A 21,120-nucleotide genomic window follows, 5' to 3' on the forward strand; every position below is an offset into this window, starting at 1 on the left:
TACGGGGTTGGAGCTGCTGAGATAGCCTCATCCCGCTGCTCCCGGGCAGCTCCCTAGCCTTTTTGGTCGGGGAGACCAGACCTCTACAATTACGGACGTCCTCGGATGGCCCCCATTCTAGGCTCCAGCCAAAGTTAAAAGCTGGTCCCCACCTCCAGGGGCAATCCAAACCGATGGCCTTTTGGGAAGTGGGGATGCAGAGGAGCAGGACGGTCCCTTCCCTTAGTGACAATGGGATATAGGGCTGGCTCAAGACCACAGGTCTCCAATTAACATGTGGCATCCCAATTCAGAAGTCCAGATCGCTGGGGGCGGGATAGTACAATGAACGAAACACCAGTGGCGTTCCCCAAATCCTGATACTCCGACATCGATCCGCCGCCAGGAAAAAGCTCCTGGATCTCCCAAATCCGCGTCCTCGGTTATTCCTACCCTACTCCAGTGTTAGCCTTGCAGTCCGTGCCCCTGCTGCTGCCTCCGGAGCCCCAAACCTGCTTCCCCTCCTCTCTCCAAGTGCAAACCTTATCTTCAAGAAAAATAACCTCCTCCAGGCAGCCTTCCAGGACCTTTCCCAACCAGAAGCCCCGCACTTGAGCACCTCAGGTCCTTGTGTATCTCCTCCCTATGACAGTGTACGGAGAGGACCCACCTCACCCTCTGCCCCTAGGCTGACGGGCAATGGTCCGGCTCTTGGAGGGCCCGTGGCCCTTGCCATTAAGAAACTATGCACTAAATCCGCAAAAAACATAAAAAAGTTTATTGGAGCATCATGGCTGGTGGGGCGGGTATTGCTGAGTCGTCGGGGTGAGGGGCCGATCCCGCGGGCCAAAGGGGACCCTAAAGTGCATTTGGTGCGGCGGGGGTGGGCGTGTTGCATAGAGAGTCGGGCCCGCCGCTCCTCCTCCGCCCTCCCGCTTCTCAGCCCAGCTAAGCCAAACCCGCCACCGGGCCGCCCGGCGCCCCGGGCTTGCCGCTGCTCGGGCTCACGAAAACGGCAGGCGCACGCGCCTGCAACGCCAGCCCGGGCTCTCGGCCCCTGCCCACGGGGGCGGCCAGAGCGGCACTGCCTAGGCGTGTCTGAGCCACTGGAATCTCGTCCATGGACTCGGCTGACGCCGAGTGGTAGGTGCCTGCAGGCCCAGCGGCGTGTTTAGGGCTGGTGTCTGCAGAATCCGAGGACGAGCTGGACCGGAGGCCCAGGGTCCGGGGCCCTGCGGGGTTGGAAAAGAACGTAAGACTAGGAGGTGGGACTCTCTGCGGGCCTTTCTTTCCTTCCCTTGAGCTCCCTAAGCAGGGTCCGGCCAGGAAGGGGCGCTCACCCGGTAGCCTGGGCAACGGGTGCTCCCGGTCTAAGGTCCCAGAGGTCGGCACCTTATACATACGCCGCTTCCTCTTTTTCTGCAGACAGAGGGAAGCCTGAGTACCCCTTCCCCAGACCTCAAATCACCAAAGGAAGCAGAGGAGTGGAGCAGGGTAGAGGCTTCTTTCCCATCCCCTTCCACCTGAGCATGGGGCCCAGCACAGTACCCCCTACCTGGGGTCGGATCGGGGGGTGCAGAGCGAGAGTCTCTGGGGAGGAGGGCGGTGGAGGCTCCATTTGGCTGCGGGTGGCAAGGAACCGGGAGGGACTGAGGGGGAAGTGGGAGGATTAGCACTGGATGCTGTTGTTCCTTCAAATCCTTCCCTGTTGGAGGTCCTAAAATAAGCCTCCCTTCCTAGCTGGAAAGGAGCTTTTATCTGTCCAATGCCACACTGGGCTAGACCAAGACCTGTGCCTTGGCCTAACCCCTTTCTCCAACCTCAGATGGCCCTGCCATGCCAATGGGAGATGTAAGGTGGCACATGCCCAGGTCGCACTCACTTGACATTCACTGTGGCAGGCCTGGCCTGGCCAGGGGGCTCTGGGCGCACATGGCTGAAGGTCCGCATGTAGAACTCCATCTCCTGGGGAAGGTGGGGGTGAGGGAGGCTGGGAGGCCAAGTGTGGGTCCAGGGCCTTCTGGGTCCTGAGCCCACCTGGTGGTCCTGGACACAACACCCCCTCACTGGCCTCTGTGGGAGGTCTGTGCACAGAGGTCTAGGGCTGTCCTCTGGCTTCCCAGCTATGCTGGGAAAGCCCCAATGCAGAATGAGGCTTAAAACAGCTGTTTTTGTACCTTACCCCACCCCACCGTTTTTCTCACTTCATTAGTCAAACTCCACCTCCTCCAGGAAGCCTCCAACCTCATGGATCCAATGCACACAATCTAGAGCTGTTCTGGCCAAGGGTGGGGGGGATGAAAAAAAGGACTCAGAGAGATCCTCTGCTGCTCCTGGCTCCTCCCAGGGCTCCAATGTCTGAACCTACTTTTTCCCTAGTTGGGAGACTGAGCAGTTCACATACCCAGATGTGCACCCAGGGGTGTGAGGTTGCATTCAGGGATCCATGGCTCCCCAGGAGCTGAGTGCCAGAATCTTAGTTGCTGGCAGGGCTGGAGGGATGAACAGTCTCCCCAGCTCCTACCCAGAAAGGGAAGGCAGTAGGTGGTGGAAAAAACAGTGCCACAGCTTATGGGCCAGTTCTCTGTCTTGTTTAGTTGCTGATCTTTATAGGGACTGTGCGAGTGGCAGACCCAGCTTCTGAAAGTGAAGGGGGCTGAAGCCAGGAGGTAGAAGTGACCTAGGCTTGCACCTCAGCACACAGCAAGCAGCCCAGCTACGCCCAAGAGGACTGCAGGTGAGAAAACAAAACCCAGGAAAAATAACCCGGGACAGGAGCCTTGCAGAGGGTGCAGGGTGGAGCCATGGCATCGAGGCCCTGCCCCCATCAGGCGGGAGGTCAGGGCACCAAGACAGCTGTCGCCTGCTCAGCAGTTGTTTCCATGGAGACCCAGGCATCCTGACTAATGTGGAGATGACACTGTAACAGCAAAACCGTCTCTAAAACAAGCCTATGTTTGGGGGCAACGGCTCCTAAGTGGGGCTCCTCCCACATTCCTGCTCAGGGTGGGGGTGGGGAGGCTCCCTCTGGGGTGGCCCTGGCAGATCTGGGGGACAGAGCCCAGTTGGTCACCAGCTGGCTGCACAGATGCAGAGAATGAAGCGAAGCCCAGGGCAAGCTCCGTGCCCAGCATCTGCCCAGGCCGGCCCTTTCAGGAGGAGTGTGTGAGGGTGCCAGCCTGAGCAGAAGAGTCCTGGGAAAGAAGGGGTCAAAGGCCAGTCTGGGACGGCAAAGGAATCCTTCCCCCAAATTCTTCCTCTTTGCTAGTGTGGACTTAGCACCCCTCCAGGGCCCAAGAGAGAGGGGCAAAACCTACCCTGGTGGTCCTAGGTTCTAGGGGGAAGGGTAGAGGGGAGGGCAGCAGTAGAGGGTGATTTCAGAAGCCTGAAAGGCCAAAATGGGACAGGAGCCAGGCCCTAGCCAACTGAGGGAGTTTGAAGGTGTCACGAGAGTGTCTCCATTCAAACCCCTCTCCCCTCATCACAGCTGTCCCTACAATCCTCCCTCAGAGACCTTCAAAATTTGCACATTCCTGAATGGTAACATGGCACCTCTCAGCCTCAGCCTTCCTTTGTACAATGGGACAAGCACATCCCTTTTCCCCTGGGGAGGTCTCCCTCAGGTCATTTACAGATACTAAATGTCCCTGCTGCCAGCACATCTGGCCCTGCCTCAACTCTGAAGCTTGAGAAAGTCTCCTGCCTACTTCTCAGAGCCTGTCTCCTCTGTGAAGTGGGGATAGGGATGATGCCCACTCCCAGGATGGCTGCCACTATGTTTGCCCAAGTTCAGTGCCCAGCACCACGGCAGGTACACAGTGATGTGGCAGGGGGTCTCTACCAACAGCCAGCATTCCCCCAGGCCTGCCCAGGTCTGGCAGCCTGGCCCACCCATGGCAAGAAGAACAGGAGAGGCAGGGTCCCAAGTCCTCCCCAATCTGTCCACCAGTCTGTGTTTGTGTCCAGTTGCCATGAGGACTTAGGATCCAGAACTCAGCATTCCCAGCAAGGCCTGCCTGGGCCTCCTGCCTTCCCAGTCCCTGGAGGCTCCAAGGAGTGGACCGCCCCCACCCCCAGCTGCTGACCTCAGGAAGCCAAGGGGCATGGGAATAGGGATAGGCTGGTCAGCAGCTGGGCTGGCCAAGCCCAAGCCCGGGCTGGAGGATTGCTGCTCCAGAGTGCAGGGACCTTAATTTTTCCCAGACCCAGCTTGTTTAACCTTTCTTGGCCTCAGTATGTTCACCTGCAACAATGGGTATGGTAGCATTACCTGCCTTATGGACTGTTTCAAGACTTAAGTAGGGTAATGGGTATAAGGGTGCAGGATCACAGACAGAGAGAACTGATGGTTTCATCCTGGTGACCCAGTCACTAGTCTCTTCTTTTTTTTTTCCTTCAGTCCCAACCTGCCTGCTTCTAGGCTCCCACATTCTGTACCCTCCAGCACATGCTTGGAGCCTGGACAGGTGCATACACAGGGTCAGAGAAATGCAGGGTTCCCTCTGGCTGTGCCCACACTTGAGCAAGCAGGCACGTGCTTAGTACAGGACCTCACCCTTGCTGCCTCCACCATCCCCTACCCCAGCTGCTGTTTCAGGCCTGCTTCCCTCTGCCCTGTCTTGTCATTGGCTACTCACAGCCCATCACCCCTCCCACACTTGGGCCCCATCTTTCACTCCCTCAGCCCTCTGGGCTACTTCTATACCTGAATGGGCCGCATCTTGGGGGGACATGACTCGAGCTCCCTGTGGGCCCCCTTTGCCTCCTGTGGCGGACGATGCTGCACGATGTACTCATAGGTGGTGAGTTTGTGCCACACTGAGGGGGTGAAGAGAAGGCTCAGTGCAACGGAAAAGGAACCCTGAGGTTCAGAAGGTAAGGGAGGGTATACAGTCACAGGCTGAAACCATTGTCCCCATATACGCTAAGCCATGGAGTAAGACCAGGTTACCATTAGAGAGCGAGCACTGAGAAGGGGCACAGTTTCAGGGCTCTACAGCCCAAGCAGGTACCTTACTATAAGGCAGGTGTGGGTGTGTATGTGGGGCAGGAATGGAGGGCACTTACTGAGATAAAAGTGGAAGCAGAGCAGGTGGCCGAGCAGGGCTGTGGAGAGCAGGCCCAGAAGGATGAGTAGGGCAGCCAGAGCCAAGATGGCAGGAGCCTGGGTCTCCACAGGGGCAGCAGGCAGGAACACAAACCACACATCTGTGTGATTCTTCAGGACTGCAAGGCATGGACAGACTGTGCTCAGCCAGGTCTGTGACTAGTGACCAGAACAGGCCCAGGGTTGTGGGGTGGGAGTGGGTCTAGAGCCCACACTGACCTTCAAAGTGGCGGTTGGTACGCAGCCGCATGGGGTTGACAAAGAACTCCACAAAGACATAAGTGGCCACCAGCACGAGGAGCAGGACACCCAGTAAAGCAGATGCCACACTGTGTAGAAAAAGCCTGGGCCCAGCCATGGGCAGCTGTTAGCACCCAGGTGCTCCAGCAGGGTAAGGACCCAGAGCTCAGAAGGGCCCGTGGTTGGGATGGGGAGCCGGGCCTCTGACCCCAGAGCCCCAACTCCTCAGGAAGCTAAAGACTTAGGGCAAAGATTATAGTGAGCAGACACCCCTAATAGGCTCCCCACCTTTCCCTGGGCCAGCAAGAGGAAGACCCCAAATCTACCCTCAGTGTCCCAGGCAGCAGCCATCAGGAGCATCACCCTCAGACCAGCACACATTAACACATATCAGCGTAAGGTCCCCCAAGTACCACTATCCTCGCCCTGCCCCACATGCAGGTTCAAGACTCGTACATTCAGACATGCATCCCCAGGCACTTTTGTGGCCGGGGCCGGCTCTCACCGGTAGTTCCTCTCGCCCACGCAGTTATTGAGCCACTTGCAGTGGTGGTCAAAGCCGCACACGCACTTGTTGCAGGCGCTGCAGTGCTTGGAACGAGCGCTCCTGCGGTGGGAGGAGGCACAGCGCGGTTGCGGGCTCATCCAGCTCTTTGCTGCCTGGCCTGGCTCGGGGGGGCGCTGGAGAGAGTTACCCATCCGAGCCTATGACGGCAGCGGAGCGCATCTACGGGGAAGCGCGCACGCCCTCTGGCGGGCTGCACTGTGGGTCGGGGCACCAGAGGAGGTAGCGCATTTGAAGGGGCGGAGAGGCAGGGAAGTGGCGGCGGAGAGGGGGAGTGTACCCGCGGCGGCAGGAGGAGTAGGGGGGCATTATACTGTCCCAGTCTGGGACTGCGCACCTGGGTGATGGTGATGTGAAATGAAAATCGGGTTTCCTTTCTAAGTAAGGACTCCTGCGCCCAACCAGGAGACAATGCAGATGTGGGGCCAGGGAGAAGAGGGCAAGGCTGTTCAGTGCAGGGCCTGCGTTGCTCTTCCTGATATCTACATTTTTTGAGTCTCTGTTTCTCTACCAGACTATGGGGATTTTCTTGGCAATCTTCCAGAGAACTCTGTCTGGGCTAATCTAAAGGGAGCCAAAGGAAGAGAAGCAAACTGACATCTGGGTGAGCAGTTGGCAGTTCACTGCAGGGGGTCAGATGAGATAAGGCCACATTAGGAATGCAAGTGAGTCCCCCTGCCCCAGGAAGGGACCAATAAAGCCCAAAGGAGTGGACGAGTAAGATGCAACCTTCTCCCCTAGAACAGAACGGAGCCCTGGAATAGGCAGCAACTGCCAGAGCATACACTGAGGAACAATGCACTGTGTCTAGTGAAGGAAAGGATGGTCTGATGCCAAAGTCCTCAGCATCTGAGTGTCATTGGCTCTTTCTCTGTTCTATGGACAGAGCCCCTTCCACAGGCTGCTTGGGTCTTAAGATTAGAAGTGTGGAGCTGACCTTGAACCATACCCCTATCCCTGATCCCCTACCTGAGGTTGGGAGACTGAGATGTTCTAGGGAGGCATTCTGACTCCTCCACCTACTAGCAGTGTGATCTGGAGCAAGTCACTTGGCCTCTCTGGGCCTCAGATTCCTCATGCATAAACAAGGATAACAGTATCAAATCTGGGGCCAGGCAGGCTGGGTTGTGAATCTGGCTCTGCTGCCCAACAGCCGTATGATCAACCTCAAGCTGCTCAGCCTTTCTGAGCAATGGGCTCTTCCTCCTCTGTGAACTGAGAAATATATTGCCCATCCTACAGGGTGATTGTTCATAAGCACTTAGCACAAGGTAAGTACTCAAGTGTTAGCTCCCCTCCCCACCCCTAGCTGGGAATGATTGTGAGAGAAGAGGGGTGGGGTTACTGGCAGAATTAGTCATTAGAAGTGTTTGTGGCGGTACCAAATGTTTCCTACTTTAACTGTTGGAAATGCTACTCCTCATCTTGTTTCCAATCACCTTCTCCTCACCTCCTTCACCCAATTTTCTGTCACTCCATCAAGATTCCTGACTGTGTGAAACACGAGGGTTATGAGGCTTCAGGATGACTATATAGCCTGGGTATACCCCGTCTGCCTTGAGCTCCTGCTGGCAGTTCCCTGGGGGCACTCATCAGCCCAGTCCACACACACCCAGTCCACATGCACTTACACATCCACGTCACACAAGTTGCAGTGCAGGTCTTCAATGACGTGTGCATGCTGGCTGCGGTTGAAGATGGGCAGGGGCCCTGCATAACTCTTGTCCCGCACGTTGGCATCTGCTGGATCGATGGAAACAGCAGTCAGGTGCACCACGAGGTGGCCAGCAAAGATGGTGCCCATGCACTGGCCCAGAAGGTTAAAGATTCACGTCATACTTTTTTCTAAGAGTCCCACCCCTGCTTCCTTTAGCCAGAGAACCGATCACTATCTCCATGCAACTCCCTAGTGCAGAGACTCTCTGCCTGTCCCCCAAGAGCCTCCTTGTCAGACCTCTCTAGCATACCTGTGCCCCAGGTGGAAGAGGAAAGGGGTCATCTGGTAACGGAGTTCACAACCCAGCACTGCCTGCTGCTACTGAGGGGCCTAACCGCAGGGACCTGGCCTCACTGTTCCAGGCCCAGGGAAAGCCCTGGCTGGCCCTACCAGGTTTCAGATTCTAAATGGTAAAATGAGACCATCCTCTAAGGTTGAAGGACCCAAAGTATAAGTTTTAAGCTTGTTTATCTTGCTTCCACAGGAAGTCAGCTTTGAGAAGGAATCAGCCACTCTCTCTCAGCAGTTAGGCCAACTGGAGAATCACTTGCAGACAGGGCCTCATATACCCACCACCTCCACAACCTAAAACCAGGTACTTGGAGCTCTGAGGCTGAATGTCTGGAGATGGCCTAACATGTTCAGGGGCTGGCCAGGGGCAGCATGGCTAATTCCTGGAGCTAAACACAGATCTTCCAGGATCAATCTACTCAGCAATTGGACCAAATGCTAGAGAAAGGTGTGCTGACAACTTGCTACAAAGTCTGAATGTATAAAAATTCACTAATAGATTCCACCCAGGCAGCCATCCACCCTCCATCTATCTATCCATCCATCCATCCATTCTCTTGTTAGCCAAGTAGTCATCATCCCCCCATCATTCATCCTCCATCCATTAGCTGTCCAACCTCCTTTTCTCCTTTCCTCCTCCTCCCAGCAGCCAAATTTCCCTACATGCTACATGAGCCAGTCTCCACCTTAGCGTGCCGTACCAGAGCTGAAAGAGACAATCCCGTGGCCCACTACAAGCTTTCTATCCCTACAGCCTTGGCCATGGTCAAGTCTCCACCTCTGACCTGGGTTATTCCATAGTTTCCTGACTCTTCCCCTCCTGTCTGGGTCCCCTTGAGTCTACCCTTCACTTGGTCCCAAAGTGAGCTCTGAAAAGCTTAAACCTAAGGCCTCAACTGCTTAAACTCCTGCAGTGACTCTCAATGGCTCTCAAGCTAAAGTTTACTTTTGAGCTAAGTGCCAAGGCCCCTTTAGCTCTGGCTCCTCTCAAACCTCTCTGGTATCACCAACTGCTACTCATCACCACTTCAGCCTCTCTTCAGACACGCTGAATGTGGGCGAACATTTAGTTTCCTGCTGTTCCAACACTTCTCCCTCCCCCAGCCCCCTGGTTCACTCATCCAACTGTTTACTGAGGTTTTTCTCTATGGCAGGACTGAGGAATATGGAAGGAGCAAGACAGACTTGGTCCCTAGCTCCAAGGAGCCTACAGTCTGGTGGGAAACACAGATGTTAATCAAATAGTGGGTTGACTGCAATGAAGAGAGTTCATGGGACTGTGTGAGTTTGTAACTGGGTGACCTCATCTAGTCTGAAGGGATCTGGAAAGCTTCCCTGAGGAAGTACTGTCTCAGCTAAAATGTGGAGAGGAACAGATAACAGGGATCTGACAGGTAATATAAAGAGGAAAGGAGGCCTGGCTGGGTACTGGGAGCAAGCAGAGTCCTAACTAGGGGGTGGCTGATGTTTGGTTCCAGATCACCGCATTGCTGCCATGCAAGAAAGAGGGCCCATGTCACCAAATTCTGGCTTTTCAAAATCTGGATTTGTGCACATTTGTGTCTGGATAAGTAAGGCCTCTCATTTTTTAAATGTTGACAAGGAAATAATTTTTAAAATGTACATGCTGAAAGAACACTTAAAATATGTCCATTGTGTGTGTTCATTATCCCTCAATTAAAAAAAAAACCTATGGACCAAACTAGCCCATAGGCTGCTATTTCTTGACTTCTGACTTAGCTGGGTAGTGGGATGGAGAGAGAGAGAAGAGAGAATAGGGGTTTCCACGCAGAGACCAGAGTTGTTGCAACAGAGAACAACAGAGGAAATAATATAAGAAGATGCTGGGGAGATGGGCAGAGTCCAGAATGTGCAGCGCCTTGAGGATCTTAAAACTTAAAGCAGGAAGAAGCCATTAGAAGGTGTTAAGCTAGGGAGCAACTTTATCATATTTGTTTTTGAAAGGGCACTCTGGCTGCAGGGACACAGATGGGCTGGCTGGAGTGACAGTGTGCATGGGGAGACCTGTTTGGAAATGAAATGGTCATCTAGGTAAGAGACGCACATGGCAGTGGGGAGAAAAGAGGGAAAATTCAATAGCTTTTTAAGAGATAAAATCAACAGGACTTGATGACTGACTCGGTATAGGTGCTGAAGGAAAGGGGTGGAACCAAGAGTACCTAGAGAGGCCAGGAGGAGGGAGGAGGGGAACGCAGAGCAGCAGGTGTGCATCTGGGCTCATGGTGATGTTGATCTAGATGGCCCCCGTTCTGCACCTACAGTTTGCTATATGAGCTCCTACCCCCTTACTTACTACATGATGATCTACAATCTACAAGGCTTTCCTCCAGTTGGAAGCTGAGCACCCCAGAGCTGGGGCCCTATTTTACTCATCTTTGCAACCCTAGGGCCCAGGCCAGTTCTAGGCCCAAGGTGAGTCCTTAGTATATACCATTACCCTACCTCATTCCCCAGGGGCCCCTGAGGGAGCCTACAAAAGGAAGGTGACTTTAATGGGAGGACAGAGAACCATTCAGGCCTGGAAATAGGAGTGTCCAACCGGGTGATTCTGTGAGCCTCCAGCATAGCCCAAAGCAATGAATGTGGAGAGGACAAAACCCTCAAACCATCCCACTGCCTAAGTCCGGCTGCCTGAACAGCCCTTCTGTCCTCATTTGATACCAACTATGTGACCTCAGGAAGTCATTTAATCTCTCTGGACCCCAATTTCTTTTAGTAAAGTGAGTTGAACACCTTCCTTACAGATTATTACGAGGACAGAATGAGGTCATGCATGTAGGGATTGGCACAGAACCTGGCATATAAAAGTGCTCAATAAATGCTAGTTACACTTGTTTACTGTCAGTTGCTCTGATTCTACTCACTCTAAACCACGTAGTTATTAATCTGGCTTCCCAGGTACCCCAATGGCAGAAACCCAGGTAGTCCTGAGTGAGTGGTATCCCCATTCAGGACCATGGAAGGAATGTTCCATGAAGCATTCTACTTAATAGCACTGACTAAGCCCTGTTGGTCACCTCAAAGAAACTCTAGTTTTAATTTACAGAGTTGATGACTAGGCCCTGGGCCCTAGTGAAACAGGACATCCCCCAATGACATTGCTGGTGTCTGAGGCCGACAACCTTCTCTAGAGTCTTTCTCTACCCACCTACCTTTGTCACCCACCAGCTCAGGGCTTTACAGTTTCCCAAGAGAGCATGCTCACATTCATGGCTCATATATTCTGGTGCTCACACACACTTCCTTGTGTGCTCCTTGTCCCCACCTTGGGAAGCAGGTAGGACTCTTCCTGTCAGACAGAGGAGGGGGCTGACGTGTGGTAAGCTGGGAGAAGCTGCTCAGCCTTGTGCAGCCCTGAAAAGGCTGAGTTGGGACCAAGCTCAGGAGCTGGCTCTATGCCTGAGTCTTTCAAATTCATCCATGCTAATTCCCTTAGCTCACCCTAGTCCAAGGAATCATCTCCATGAAGCATACATGCCAGGGTACATTCTCATGGGCACCCTCTGGACAGGGGCACATGGCCACATGCTATACCCCAATCTCCCAGCCTTGCAGCCATGTCCTCTGTTCCTGGGGGTTATGGCCAGGGCTGGGGCAGTCATACCAGTGGGCTCAGGCATGTTCATATTTGTCACTGTTCCCAGGGAACCTTCAGGGCATCTTTATCCCTCCTCTTGTCAATTCAACCTTACCCTTAAAGGGTCTGATTTATAAAACCAATGAGCTCCTAAACAGTCTTGGGTACAGCATAATAACCTCTCTAAATAAAATCACATTTTAAATGTACCAGCAAACTTACTATGTAAAGGAATTCTACCATGATTATTTTCAAAAAGTGAAAAACTATTTCATAAATGGACCAATTACTCTATTTTATCCCTTGTTGAGCAATGTACACTATTAGTTTAAAGAGAACTTTAAAGTTCTCTTCTGTAATTGCTCTTGTGGTACCTAAGTTGATGAGGTTCCCATCTGTGTGGGGGCTTTCAATGCTCCAAGGTTTGTTAGGTCTGTTCCCTCACCCCATCAGGCAGATGGATCAGATGGAAGTTGGAGGCCAGGCAGGTAGGCAGGTGGTCCCCCCACCCCCCACCCAGGGCAGAGACAGGGCTCTGCACTCTTGAGTCTTTGGAGCCCAGCTTCAGATCTCTCCCATGTCCCTCCATCCTTTGCCCCCACTCTTCCATGTACCAGTCCCACACTTTCCCAAGGATACAGCATAGCCAGCAGGCACCCAGTGGTGAGGCAGGAGGGGAACGAGGACCCCAAAGCCAATCACAGCAAAGAAGAGGTACAGCAGCCAGGCCACAATCTGGAGCGGGTGAGGGGGCCAGCTCCACCCATTCCGGCGGGACCGTTGGCCCTGCAGCTCTGGAGAGGGTCTGCTGGCCTGCGCAGATCCTGTCCACACACTCTTCTCGGGAGCTGTCTTGTTGGAGGGCTTGTTGCAGATGTTCATCTCCAGAGGGAGAAAGAGTAGAGAGAGCATTAGCCTGAGGAGGCCTGGGCTGGAGCCCAGAGCCTCATGCCTACAGCCAGGTTTCAGCAAGGGGGGAGCAGACTGGGATGTGAAGCCATCTCCCAGCTACTCTGCAGGGGAATCCAAGGCCCTAGCATGAGGAAGCCTGCAGTGAGGATGGATAGCAGCAGAGTGCTGGTCTCAAAGCCCCAGAGTAAGCTCTGGCCCTAGCCCTAGCCAGGACAAGGTAGGAGGGTCTAGGGTTTATTCAGGACACAGTGTGACTGCCTATTACTCAAAGCGCTCTGTCTCCACAGCCATCAAAGTTAAACTCAGTAAGACATGTTCTCATCTGGTAATAATATCAGGCTGGGGCCAGAGTGATGAGAACACACACTGATTCTGTTAGGATTAGTCACCTCTGTCCTGAGGCCCCAATGCAAGGAAAACAGGGAATGGGGGGTGCTCAGAAGAGGGATCTGGCCTCTGCCCTTCAGCAAGCACATAATCCCTTTAAGGACTAGGGGACCCTGAACTATCTCCCCTGTGCCTCAGATGAGCTGCCTGGGCCTCTTGGCTGGGGAGAAGCCAGCATACAAGAGAAGGGGGAGGACTCTGTGATTCCAGCAGCAGAAATGACCATGTTTCTCTAAGTAAAGCTGAGCCTGGTGCAGTAAGAACAGAAAGGTGCACTAATGCCTTGGACTCAACTGAGGGAGCTCAGGGAAAGACCTGCCTTGGCCAGAGCCAAAACACCAGATGGCAGCACTACTCCACCCCCATCTCACCATCCTCAGCCCAAGAGCTGACCTGGTGGTCAAAGTTACATGCAGGGCAGGCAGGGTGGGCCTATCAGAACAGGAAAAAGAGCCCAATCCTTGGTATCTTCCGGGCCTGAGGTGGGACCAGAGCTTGGGCAGGCGTGCCCTACCTGGGTAGAGAGGCCAACTTGAAGCTCTTGATGGGAAAGTCAGGAGCAGGGGCAAAGCCCTGGCAGCTGGACTCTCCTTTCAGGAGCCCATGCCTATGGGCTAGGGAGTCTAAGACAAGAGGTATGGCAGACTCCCCTCAGCACATCTTCCTGGAACACCTTCCTCACTTCTCAACTCAACAAAATGTAACTTGAACTTCAGAATCCAAGCAAGCATCACCTCATCCAGGAAGCCTTCCCTGATGCCCCAAGTAGGTCAGGGGGCCTTTGTGCTCAGTCTTTATTGAGCAAGTCACTTTGCCATTTGGAACACTTTGCCATCTCCATGTCTTTCCTCCTATTGTGCCAGCTTCCCCTAAGGGCAGCAAAGGTACTGTAATTCATTCACCTCTGTTCCCCATATTCCCTCCCCCAAGTACCCAGAACATACCTTGTACATAGTAGGTGCTCAGTAAATGTCTGCTGACTTGAAAACATCTGAAATAAAAGGAAATGTGGGCACAGTAAATGGTATGGAATCCTGATCCACCCAAAGCCTTCTGACCCATTTTGCCCTGCCTTCAGTCTGCACAGCCACCAAGCACCCATACCCACCATCCCCAGATCCCCCTGCCCACTGGCTATTACCCTCACTGCCAGACATTCGCATTCAGCCACTCTGCCCTTCATCCCACCCGAGACTCAGAGCCTCTTGTAAACCAAACCTGGCGTATCTGTAGCCTAATCTCAAAGCTAAATGGAGTGACCCTAGTTTTTTCCCAGGGACTCCCCTGGAATCCTTTGGTCATTTGCTTTGTCTTCAGTAAAAAGCAGTGGAAAGTGAAAAGAGTCCCAGCTTTGGAGAAATCAGATCTAGGTTCAAGTCCTAGTTCTGTACTTGCTCGCTGAGTGGCCTGAGTTTCATCTGAAAAACGGGTAGGGATGCCTATTTAGGACTACGCATTGATCAACAGCACTGTAGGTAAAGCCTTGACACAAATGCTTTCTAAGTGGTAGACATTATGATTACCCTTAAAATAGCCCTCTGGGGTGGCCTCATCTTTTCAAACTGAGGCGGTTACTGCGTCTGACATTCTATGAGATTTTATGAGGTTTATACCCAAAGTGATGGGGTTGGTTGAAGTTGCTTTCTTAGTCAGTAGTCCCAAGGAACACACTGTCATAAGAGCTGGGCCACTGGATTGTCATCCTAACCTTCTCAGCTTTGGTCAAAAATGACAAAAGTGATTTTTAAAAATCTGGCATCACTTTATTTTGAATGTCCCCAGAAGCAGCAAATCTTTGTTCTTGCTTTTAGAAACAAAGGTCATCAAGTCAAGCTCTGTGAATACGGAGCTGGGTGGTTCTGTTCAGAACTGCCTGTGATTTGCACACAGATTCTTCAGTGACACCATCAACAAGGCAATTCCTTCGAAGGGAACCCATTAATTGGGATCCCTAAGTTCTAGTTTTATTTTTGCCATCCTCACGCCTGAATAACCCTGCACCTTGAGGTAGTTTCTAAAGAAAGAAGCAGAGGCACATGGCTGACATGTCCCTGCTGCTGGAATGGGCGGGCAGTGGCCACAGGCACCCCCAGTGCTGCTGCACTAACCCTGATATCTGAGGCAAGAGGAGTTGCCATCTAAGGCCAGGGGCCTACCACAAACAGCCTGAAGGGTGGTTCTGATTCCAAACCACAGCACCCTTGGCCCAGAGAGGTACCACTTGTATGAACCGTGGATGAAGGGATGGTGCCACTGGGTCTAGGTCCCTTGCAGCAGCGGCAGCACTCCAGACTAGATAGCCAAGCTGGCCAGGAGGCATGCCACCTGCACCAAAAGCCTGGGCCAATCAACTCTTAACTGATAAATTTTCCATTGCAGAGTTGGCTGCCACAAATTCTTTTGGCCCCCAAATTTTTTATTAAAAGGGCTGGGAGGAAGGAGAGAATTCAAGATGGGGCCTCAAGCATAGATGGAACTTCTCTGGCTGCCCCTCTTCTCTCAGCACTTCCCTAGGAGACTAGATTGAAAGATGCATGGTTCTGCTCCCAGACAACTCAGCCAGCTTGTGTACTCACCTTGGCCCAGTCAGTGCTTATGGGGCCTAGCCCCCTGTGTGCACTAAAGATGCAAACACAGATGAGACCAGGTTCCTGCCCTCAAGGTCTTGCTATGTGGGGACCCAGACAGACCTAGACAGATATCAGGGCAGTGGATGAATGGGTATTTAAGCAGCCTTGCAAGGCCCTGTGACAGAACACAGGGTAGATGGTTTTGGGGTTAGAGAGCAAGGTCCAGGAAGAAAGAGATGAGCCCCGGGGAGCTACAGGGTTAGATCCCAGGTGGAAACTGAGTTCCCCTAAGACTGAGTTCCCTTACCAAAATTATGATTAATCTGTCCAAAACTCTATCCGCTTTCTTGTCCCCTCTGACCGCAATCCTGTGCTAACTGAACACTAAACAACCAAAGTCAGCTGACTAAAACTGCTGTTGTTGATAACATCATTAATGTACTAAAATTGGGACTATAGATTTTATCATTAACATACAAACTCAGGTTGTTTCTCCCAAGCAAGATGAGCTAACAGATCCATAAGCCATGGACCACCTGGCCAGAGAGTCATAAATCAGAGACATTCTGACACCAAAAACTATGATTACAAAGTATAACAAAAACGTCACAAAATAATGATTAATCTCAGCCTCACTGTTCTTCCCCTTAAAAAAAAAAAAAGCCCATAACTCAAAGACCAAGTTGGAGTGGATCAGAGGCTTATTTCCCACTCCCTTGCTTGGTACCCTGCAATAAACACTGTACTTTACTTCACCACAGCTCAGTGTCAGTAGATTGGCTTTGCTGAGCATTGGGCAAGCAGACTTGACTTTGGTTTGGTAACAAGGTGATCCTAGGAAGCCAGGTCAGTAAACTTAGGCACCATTGAAAGAGCCACAGGGAGTCACAGGAAGTTTAGAGCAGGGGAAATGACATAAAGGTGATGGATGTTTTAGAAAGATTTCTAGTCATAGTGGAAAGGAGGGCATGAGCAAGAAGGGAAATGGCTTGGGGAGAGGTGATGCCACAGCAGGCTGGCCTTGGGAGGAGTTGGTTGGGAGGCGGAGGTCAAGCCCACAAGCTCCTTCCTGCACACCTAATGCCCCCACTGCATCTTTGGTGGGCTGAGAGGTAGGTGGATTTTGATAAAAGGTTCTTCAAGTACATTATTTTGCTTCAGAACAAACCACAGAGTTAAACTTATGGGACCAAGGGAAGACAAGAGTGAAGAGGTCGCATGGATGTTATGGCCAAAGGTAGCTGCTGCTTTGGTAAGTCAAAGCCCCACCTGGCTTCTGAGGCAGGCTGAAGGGGCTGTGCAGGCCCCCCACCCCCATGTCCCAACAAGATGAAGGCCACTGCTGGAATGACAATAATCTATGTTAACATTCACTTGCTAAAAGCTGCATTTTCAAACTAAGGTTAGGCTACCTTAATTTATATGCCTAATTTAAGCGAGGAAAATCTTACCTCATTATGTTGTGTTGAATAAGTTCTCATTATGAGCTGTAGAACAGTTACATGACTGATCCATTTCCCTCTTGCCCACTTCTGCTCCCACCAAAGAAATATTTAGGAATGTTATTCTGAGATTTGTGAATGGCACTGTCAAAAGAACTAGACTGACGTGAAAAGTACTAGCCCTGGAGAGGCTGTGGGCATCCCTGCATTCCTGCAAGATGTCTGAGGATTTTAGGAAAGAATGAACTTAATTACTAAAGAGGGTTTGTTGAGGGAGGCCACAGAACTGAGAGGGTAGAGTGAAAGGGTCAGAAGAGAGGTGACAGGGCTGACGTGAGGGTTTTAAGGGCCTGGGGATCTGCGCTACCACTGGGGAGAGACAGCTTGGAGCCAGGGAAATGGGCTAGGGCTGGAGACAGAACCTGGTTCCAGTCCCTGCATTGCTGCTCACAGATTGAGGAACACGGTGGGCAAATTTCACAAAGCCACCTCTTTGGATCTCTCCTTTATTTATTTTTCAAAAAAGTTAGCTGGAAGGCAATTTGGCAATGTCTACCAAACTTCATAACACATACACCCTTGGGCCGAGACATTCCATTTCTAGGTATTTATTTATCTTATACTTATGCTCATAAAGTGCACAAAGCTTCATTGCAGTCTTGTTTGTAATAATAAAGGACAAAAAAACAATATAAACAAATATATGAACATCCACATATTGTAATGCCATACAACATAAAAAACAATGAGGGGCTGCCTCTCTTGCTCCCTTCATCTTTGGAGACAGCCCGCACTCTATCTATGGAGTGTGTATCTACTTTTAGTTTAACCTGAGTACTCAACCCCAAAACCTCATGACCTTTCTTTTGCCTTCTGAAACAGCCTATGTATCTCTCTAAATAAATCTACCTTTACTCAAAAAAAAAAAAAAACCAATGAGGGATGAAGTAGCTTTTGATACACAGTTAAGCAGAAAAGCAAGACATGGGACTGTTGTAGCCTACCCTACGAGTGTGTAAAAACAAAGGGGGATGGATAGACATTAATGTTTCTATATGCACAGAGTCTCTCTGGAAAGAAATGCAAGGAAGCAAAGAAGGCAGCCTCTGAGATGGAGATCTAGTAGTTGGGGGTGAGAGAGATTTGCCTTTACTATGTACTCCTTGGTGCTATCTGGAATCTTTTTTTTCTTAACCATGTGCATGTACCGCTTTAAAAAAAAAAACTAGGTCAAATAAATAATTGAGGATGTCATCTCTTATCCTCCTTGACCCACTGGGCTGCCATGTGGACCAAATGTGCTGATATGATCCAGAGCCCTGTACTGTGCCAGACAAAGAAATCCTACCATGCAACAAAAGAGCACTCAGTTTTAGTTCAATGCTTTCTCACTCTCAAAAGCAATTCTGAGTTGTTCAGCTGAAGAGCTCCCTATGAGCTATTGAGGGTTTCATCAAAGCTGGAATCAGACAACCAGGCAGCACAACACAGGAGCCGCTGGGCAGGACCTTGTTCCAGTCCTCAGCTGAAGTTCAGCTCAGCTCTTGTGACTCCAGAACCCAAAGGGAAGGAAGGTTTCACTCTCAACCATCTTTTCTTTTTGCTAGAAGATTTATGGTTGCTGTATGAGTGATTCTACAGGTATTTTGAAACAAGTTTTCCGTTTTTTCCCCAGGATCTGCTTTTAAACCCATTTTCACTGATTTAACATATGCCTTATTTAGCCACATAAAGGGGGTGTGGAAACAAAATGCTGCATGGTGCATACTGTTTTACACCGTAAAACGTCATTTATAAAAGAACTTTTAAGGAGCAAGTACTTTATCAGAATTCCCCACAAGGGCCAGAGAAGTTGCTGGCCTTAAAATTCTGGGGAGTGGCTACAGTTTGACTAAGAGATGCCCATCACAATTCCCAGAAAATAAATTGGAGCTTCAAGCCATTCTCATAAACCTCTCCAAGTTGTTGGTCACAGATGTGGCTGGATTCTTCATATCAACAACATGCAGAAGTCTGATGCTAGGGCAGGAAAAGCTTGAAACCTCAGTCATTCCTGAATTGACATGGTCTGCAAACATTTTCTGTGCCATTCTCCTCCTGAAGCAACCAATGCAAACTGTTTAGGATTCAAGTTAAGCCAAGGAAAGAAGACAAGAGGAGGGAGCTGAAACAAAGCCAATGAGTAGAGGCAAAAGTTGTTGATTTTAACCAGGAAACCAACTCCCATGATCAAAGGAGCAAGCCTTGAGGAACACCCACCAAGAAACAGTCATTAAGAACAAAGTTGTGACAGAATAAAGTAAGAAAAACAAAAGAAAAAAAACTCTGGCTAATTAAGTACCAGTGTTGCTTTTATCGCATCTTATGGTGATTATCTGTTTACAAACCTGTCTCCCACAGTGAACCACCAGTTCCACAAAAACAGGGACCACCCCTCACCCACCTCTGAATACAGCTCTCCTTCAAGAAGGGAAATTAAGCCAGAAACTTCTTACTGTCTCTGCTGCCATCATCTTAATCCAAGCCCCAATCTTTGCTCCCCTACAATGTTTCAATAATAATGACCATCATTAGCATTTAAAGGGCACTTATTCTGTGCCAGGCATTGCTTTAAATACTTAGATGAAATTCACTTATTAAACCCTTACAATTCTCTGAGTAGGTCCTATCATTTCAAATTGTTCTCATAGAACTCTCTAGTCATTGGTCTCGGATGTGGTTGGCCCCTCATTTTCTTTCTCATAAACAACATACAGAACAATATGCCCCTTTCACAGATGAGAACACTGAGGCTCAGAGAGACTAAGTTGTAAGAGGCACAGCTAAACTGGCAGAACTAGGATGGCCCTCAGCTGACTTCCTGGTGTGCCCTGTCACAACCACACTGCTCACAACAGCCAGAGTGAGGTGAGCTTTTCAAAACTTCAAAGTCATCAAAACTCCTCAGTGGTTTCCTCCTGCTGCTAGGATAAAGTTGAAACCCCCACCACCTCCTTCAAGGTTCCCCTCATCCTTTCTGCTCCCCTGTACCTGCTGCCTCCAGACCTTTGTATTTGCTTTTGTCTCTTCAAGAATGACCCTTACCCTGATCACAATGCTGGCTCCTTTTCAACCTTCAGGTCTTGGCTTAAAAGTCACATGTTAGAGCAGACTCTCCCTGACCACCTCCCTCCATTTCATCACGAGAGCATTTAACCCAGCCCGAAAGCACTTTAGTCATCCATCTGGCGCCTGCTTCCCGCACCCCAACCCCTGCCCCGCCTCTCTTTACACTGTGGGTTCTGGAAACCAGCCGCGTCCTCTTTGGAGCCCTCCGTGGCTCTCTGTGGCCCTGCGCCTGGCAAACAGCCTAGCACACAGTAGGCGCTCAATGCAGGTCTGTGCGCCTGATGAATGCTAGACGGAAGCCTGGCGCTCTGTCCGGTACCTGGAGTTTGGCTGGGCGGCAGAAGCTCTGTCCCAGCGGTTCAGGTCAGGCTTCGAGGAGAGAACTGCGGCGGGGGCTCCTCACCTGCGCGTCGTGGCGGTGGAGCCAGATAGGCCCTGCCAAGGTCACTCAGCGGTTCAGTCACCGCGCCTGGCCGTCCACCCTTCCCCAGGACGGAGGCTCTTCAGACCCTCGCAGCGGAGACGGTCCCTGGGACAGGGTGGAGGCGTGCCCTGGAGCGCGGACCCATACCGGGCCGCGCGGCAGAGGTTGGACTCGCAAGTTCTCCAGCTCCGGCTGGAGCCGGCTGGCTGTATCGCGGGGCCAGGCCGAGGCGGGCTGGGCCTCGTCCGGCGCTGGGCCCGTTCCCCTGGCAACGACGCGGGCTACGGCGCCCCACAGCGGCCAAACCGCGCTGCGTCACGTCGCGCTGGCACCCCGGCTCCGGGCGGGGCTCGCCAAGGGCCCCCTCAGCCCTAGGCCGACAGGTTCACGTTTCTTTCCAACCTTTCTCCTAGAAAACCCACTTCCCCCACCCTCAATGCACAGCTTGTCTTCTGGAAATACTAATTTGTCCCAGACGTGCTCCAGTTTCTCTAATGAGCCCACCGCTCTCAGGTAGACCCCCAGTTAGCCCACACACTTAAATGAGTATGTGCTGGGCACTGGACGTACCATGGGGAACACCCACGAAATCCCTGCCCTTCAGGGAGATTACAGGCTAAGGGGAAGGCAGATCTAGACAAATAAATATACAAATAAATATTCAGGTGCCCTATAATTTAAAGTGTGAACTGTAAGAACACAAAATATTTCCTTTCTTTATTTCCTTTAAATATAGCATAAATCCTACTGGGAGCTCCCATCTTCCAGGCTGGTGAAAAA

The 21,120-nt window shown here is 51.4% G+C and overlaps 2 protein-coding genes across 18 annotated transcripts in view; one reads left to right on the top strand and one right to left on the bottom strand.

Moving 5' to 3' along the window:
• Positions 1 to 19,466, top strand: part of LRRC36 (leucine rich repeat containing 36) — a 74,590-nt gene extending 55,124 nt beyond the window's left edge. For 2 of the 6 annotated variants that reach the window (XM_072967542.1, XM_072967546.1), the window contains 2 exons: positions 16,528 to 16,618; positions 18,484 to 19,466. In XM_072967542.1, coding sequence (XP_072823643.1) covers positions 16,528 to 16,607 — 80 coding nt within the window. In that variant the 3' untranslated portion in view covers positions 16,608 to 16,618; positions 18,484 to 19,466. Of the gene's footprint in view, positions 1 to 2,576; positions 2,717 to 8,092; positions 8,204 to 9,053; positions 9,605 to 9,864; positions 9,952 to 16,527; positions 16,619 to 17,871; positions 17,944 to 18,483 lie in introns of those variants that run through there. The other 4 variants (XR_012075717.1, XR_012075716.1, XM_072967543.1 and 1 more) reach the window with 4 other exon arrangements.
• On the bottom strand, positions 735 to 20,633 carry ZDHHC1 (zDHHC palmitoyltransferase 1). 12 transcript variants are annotated; one of them, XM_072967548.1, is made up of 12 exons: positions 20,320 to 20,622; positions 13,741 to 13,787; positions 12,137 to 12,413; positions 7,523 to 7,698; positions 5,832 to 5,933; positions 5,306 to 5,430; positions 5,047 to 5,205; positions 4,685 to 4,797; positions 1,862 to 1,944; positions 1,535 to 1,628; positions 1,320 to 1,398; positions 735 to 1,211 (listed from the first exon to the last, which is right to left on the bottom strand). In XM_072967548.1, exons 2-12 carry the CDS (start codon positions 13,785 to 13,787, stop codon positions 928 to 930), a joined length of 1,539 nt encoding a protein of 512 aa, XP_072823649.1. In that variant the 5' UTR covers positions 20,320 to 20,622; the 3' UTR covers positions 735 to 927. The 12 variants fall into 12 exon arrangements, with proteins under 12 accessions (XP_072823649.1, XP_072823650.1, XP_015094146.1 ...); XM_072967549.1 differs by having other exon boundaries at positions 20,236 to 20,621; XM_015238660.3 differs by having other exon boundaries at positions 12,137 to 12,379; positions 20,236 to 20,620.
• Positions 20,634 to 21,120: the final 487 nt, after the last annotated feature.

The sequence above is a fragment of the Vicugna pacos genome, chromosome 9 (genome assembly GCF_048564905.1).
Source record: "Vicugna pacos chromosome 9, VicPac4, whole genome shotgun sequence".
NCBI lineage: Eukaryota > Metazoa > Chordata > Mammalia > Artiodactyla > Camelidae > Vicugna > Vicugna pacos.

Bases quoted from the DNA above. Each gene is read 5' to 3' on its own strand.
- ZDHHC1 (XM_072967548.1), bottom strand. From the start codon at position 13,787: ATGTTTTCAAGTCAGCAGACATTTACTGAGCACCTACTATGTACAAG. The intron at 4,798-5,046 runs GTAAGTGCCCTC...TCACCCCCTCAG, and splicing joins CTGCTTCCACTTTTATCTCA to TGTGGCACAAACTCACCACC. The intron at 1,212-1,319 runs GTGAGCGCCCCT...CCAACCCCGCAG, and splicing joins CCCGTTGCCCAGGCTACCGG to GGCCCCGGACCCTGGGCCTC.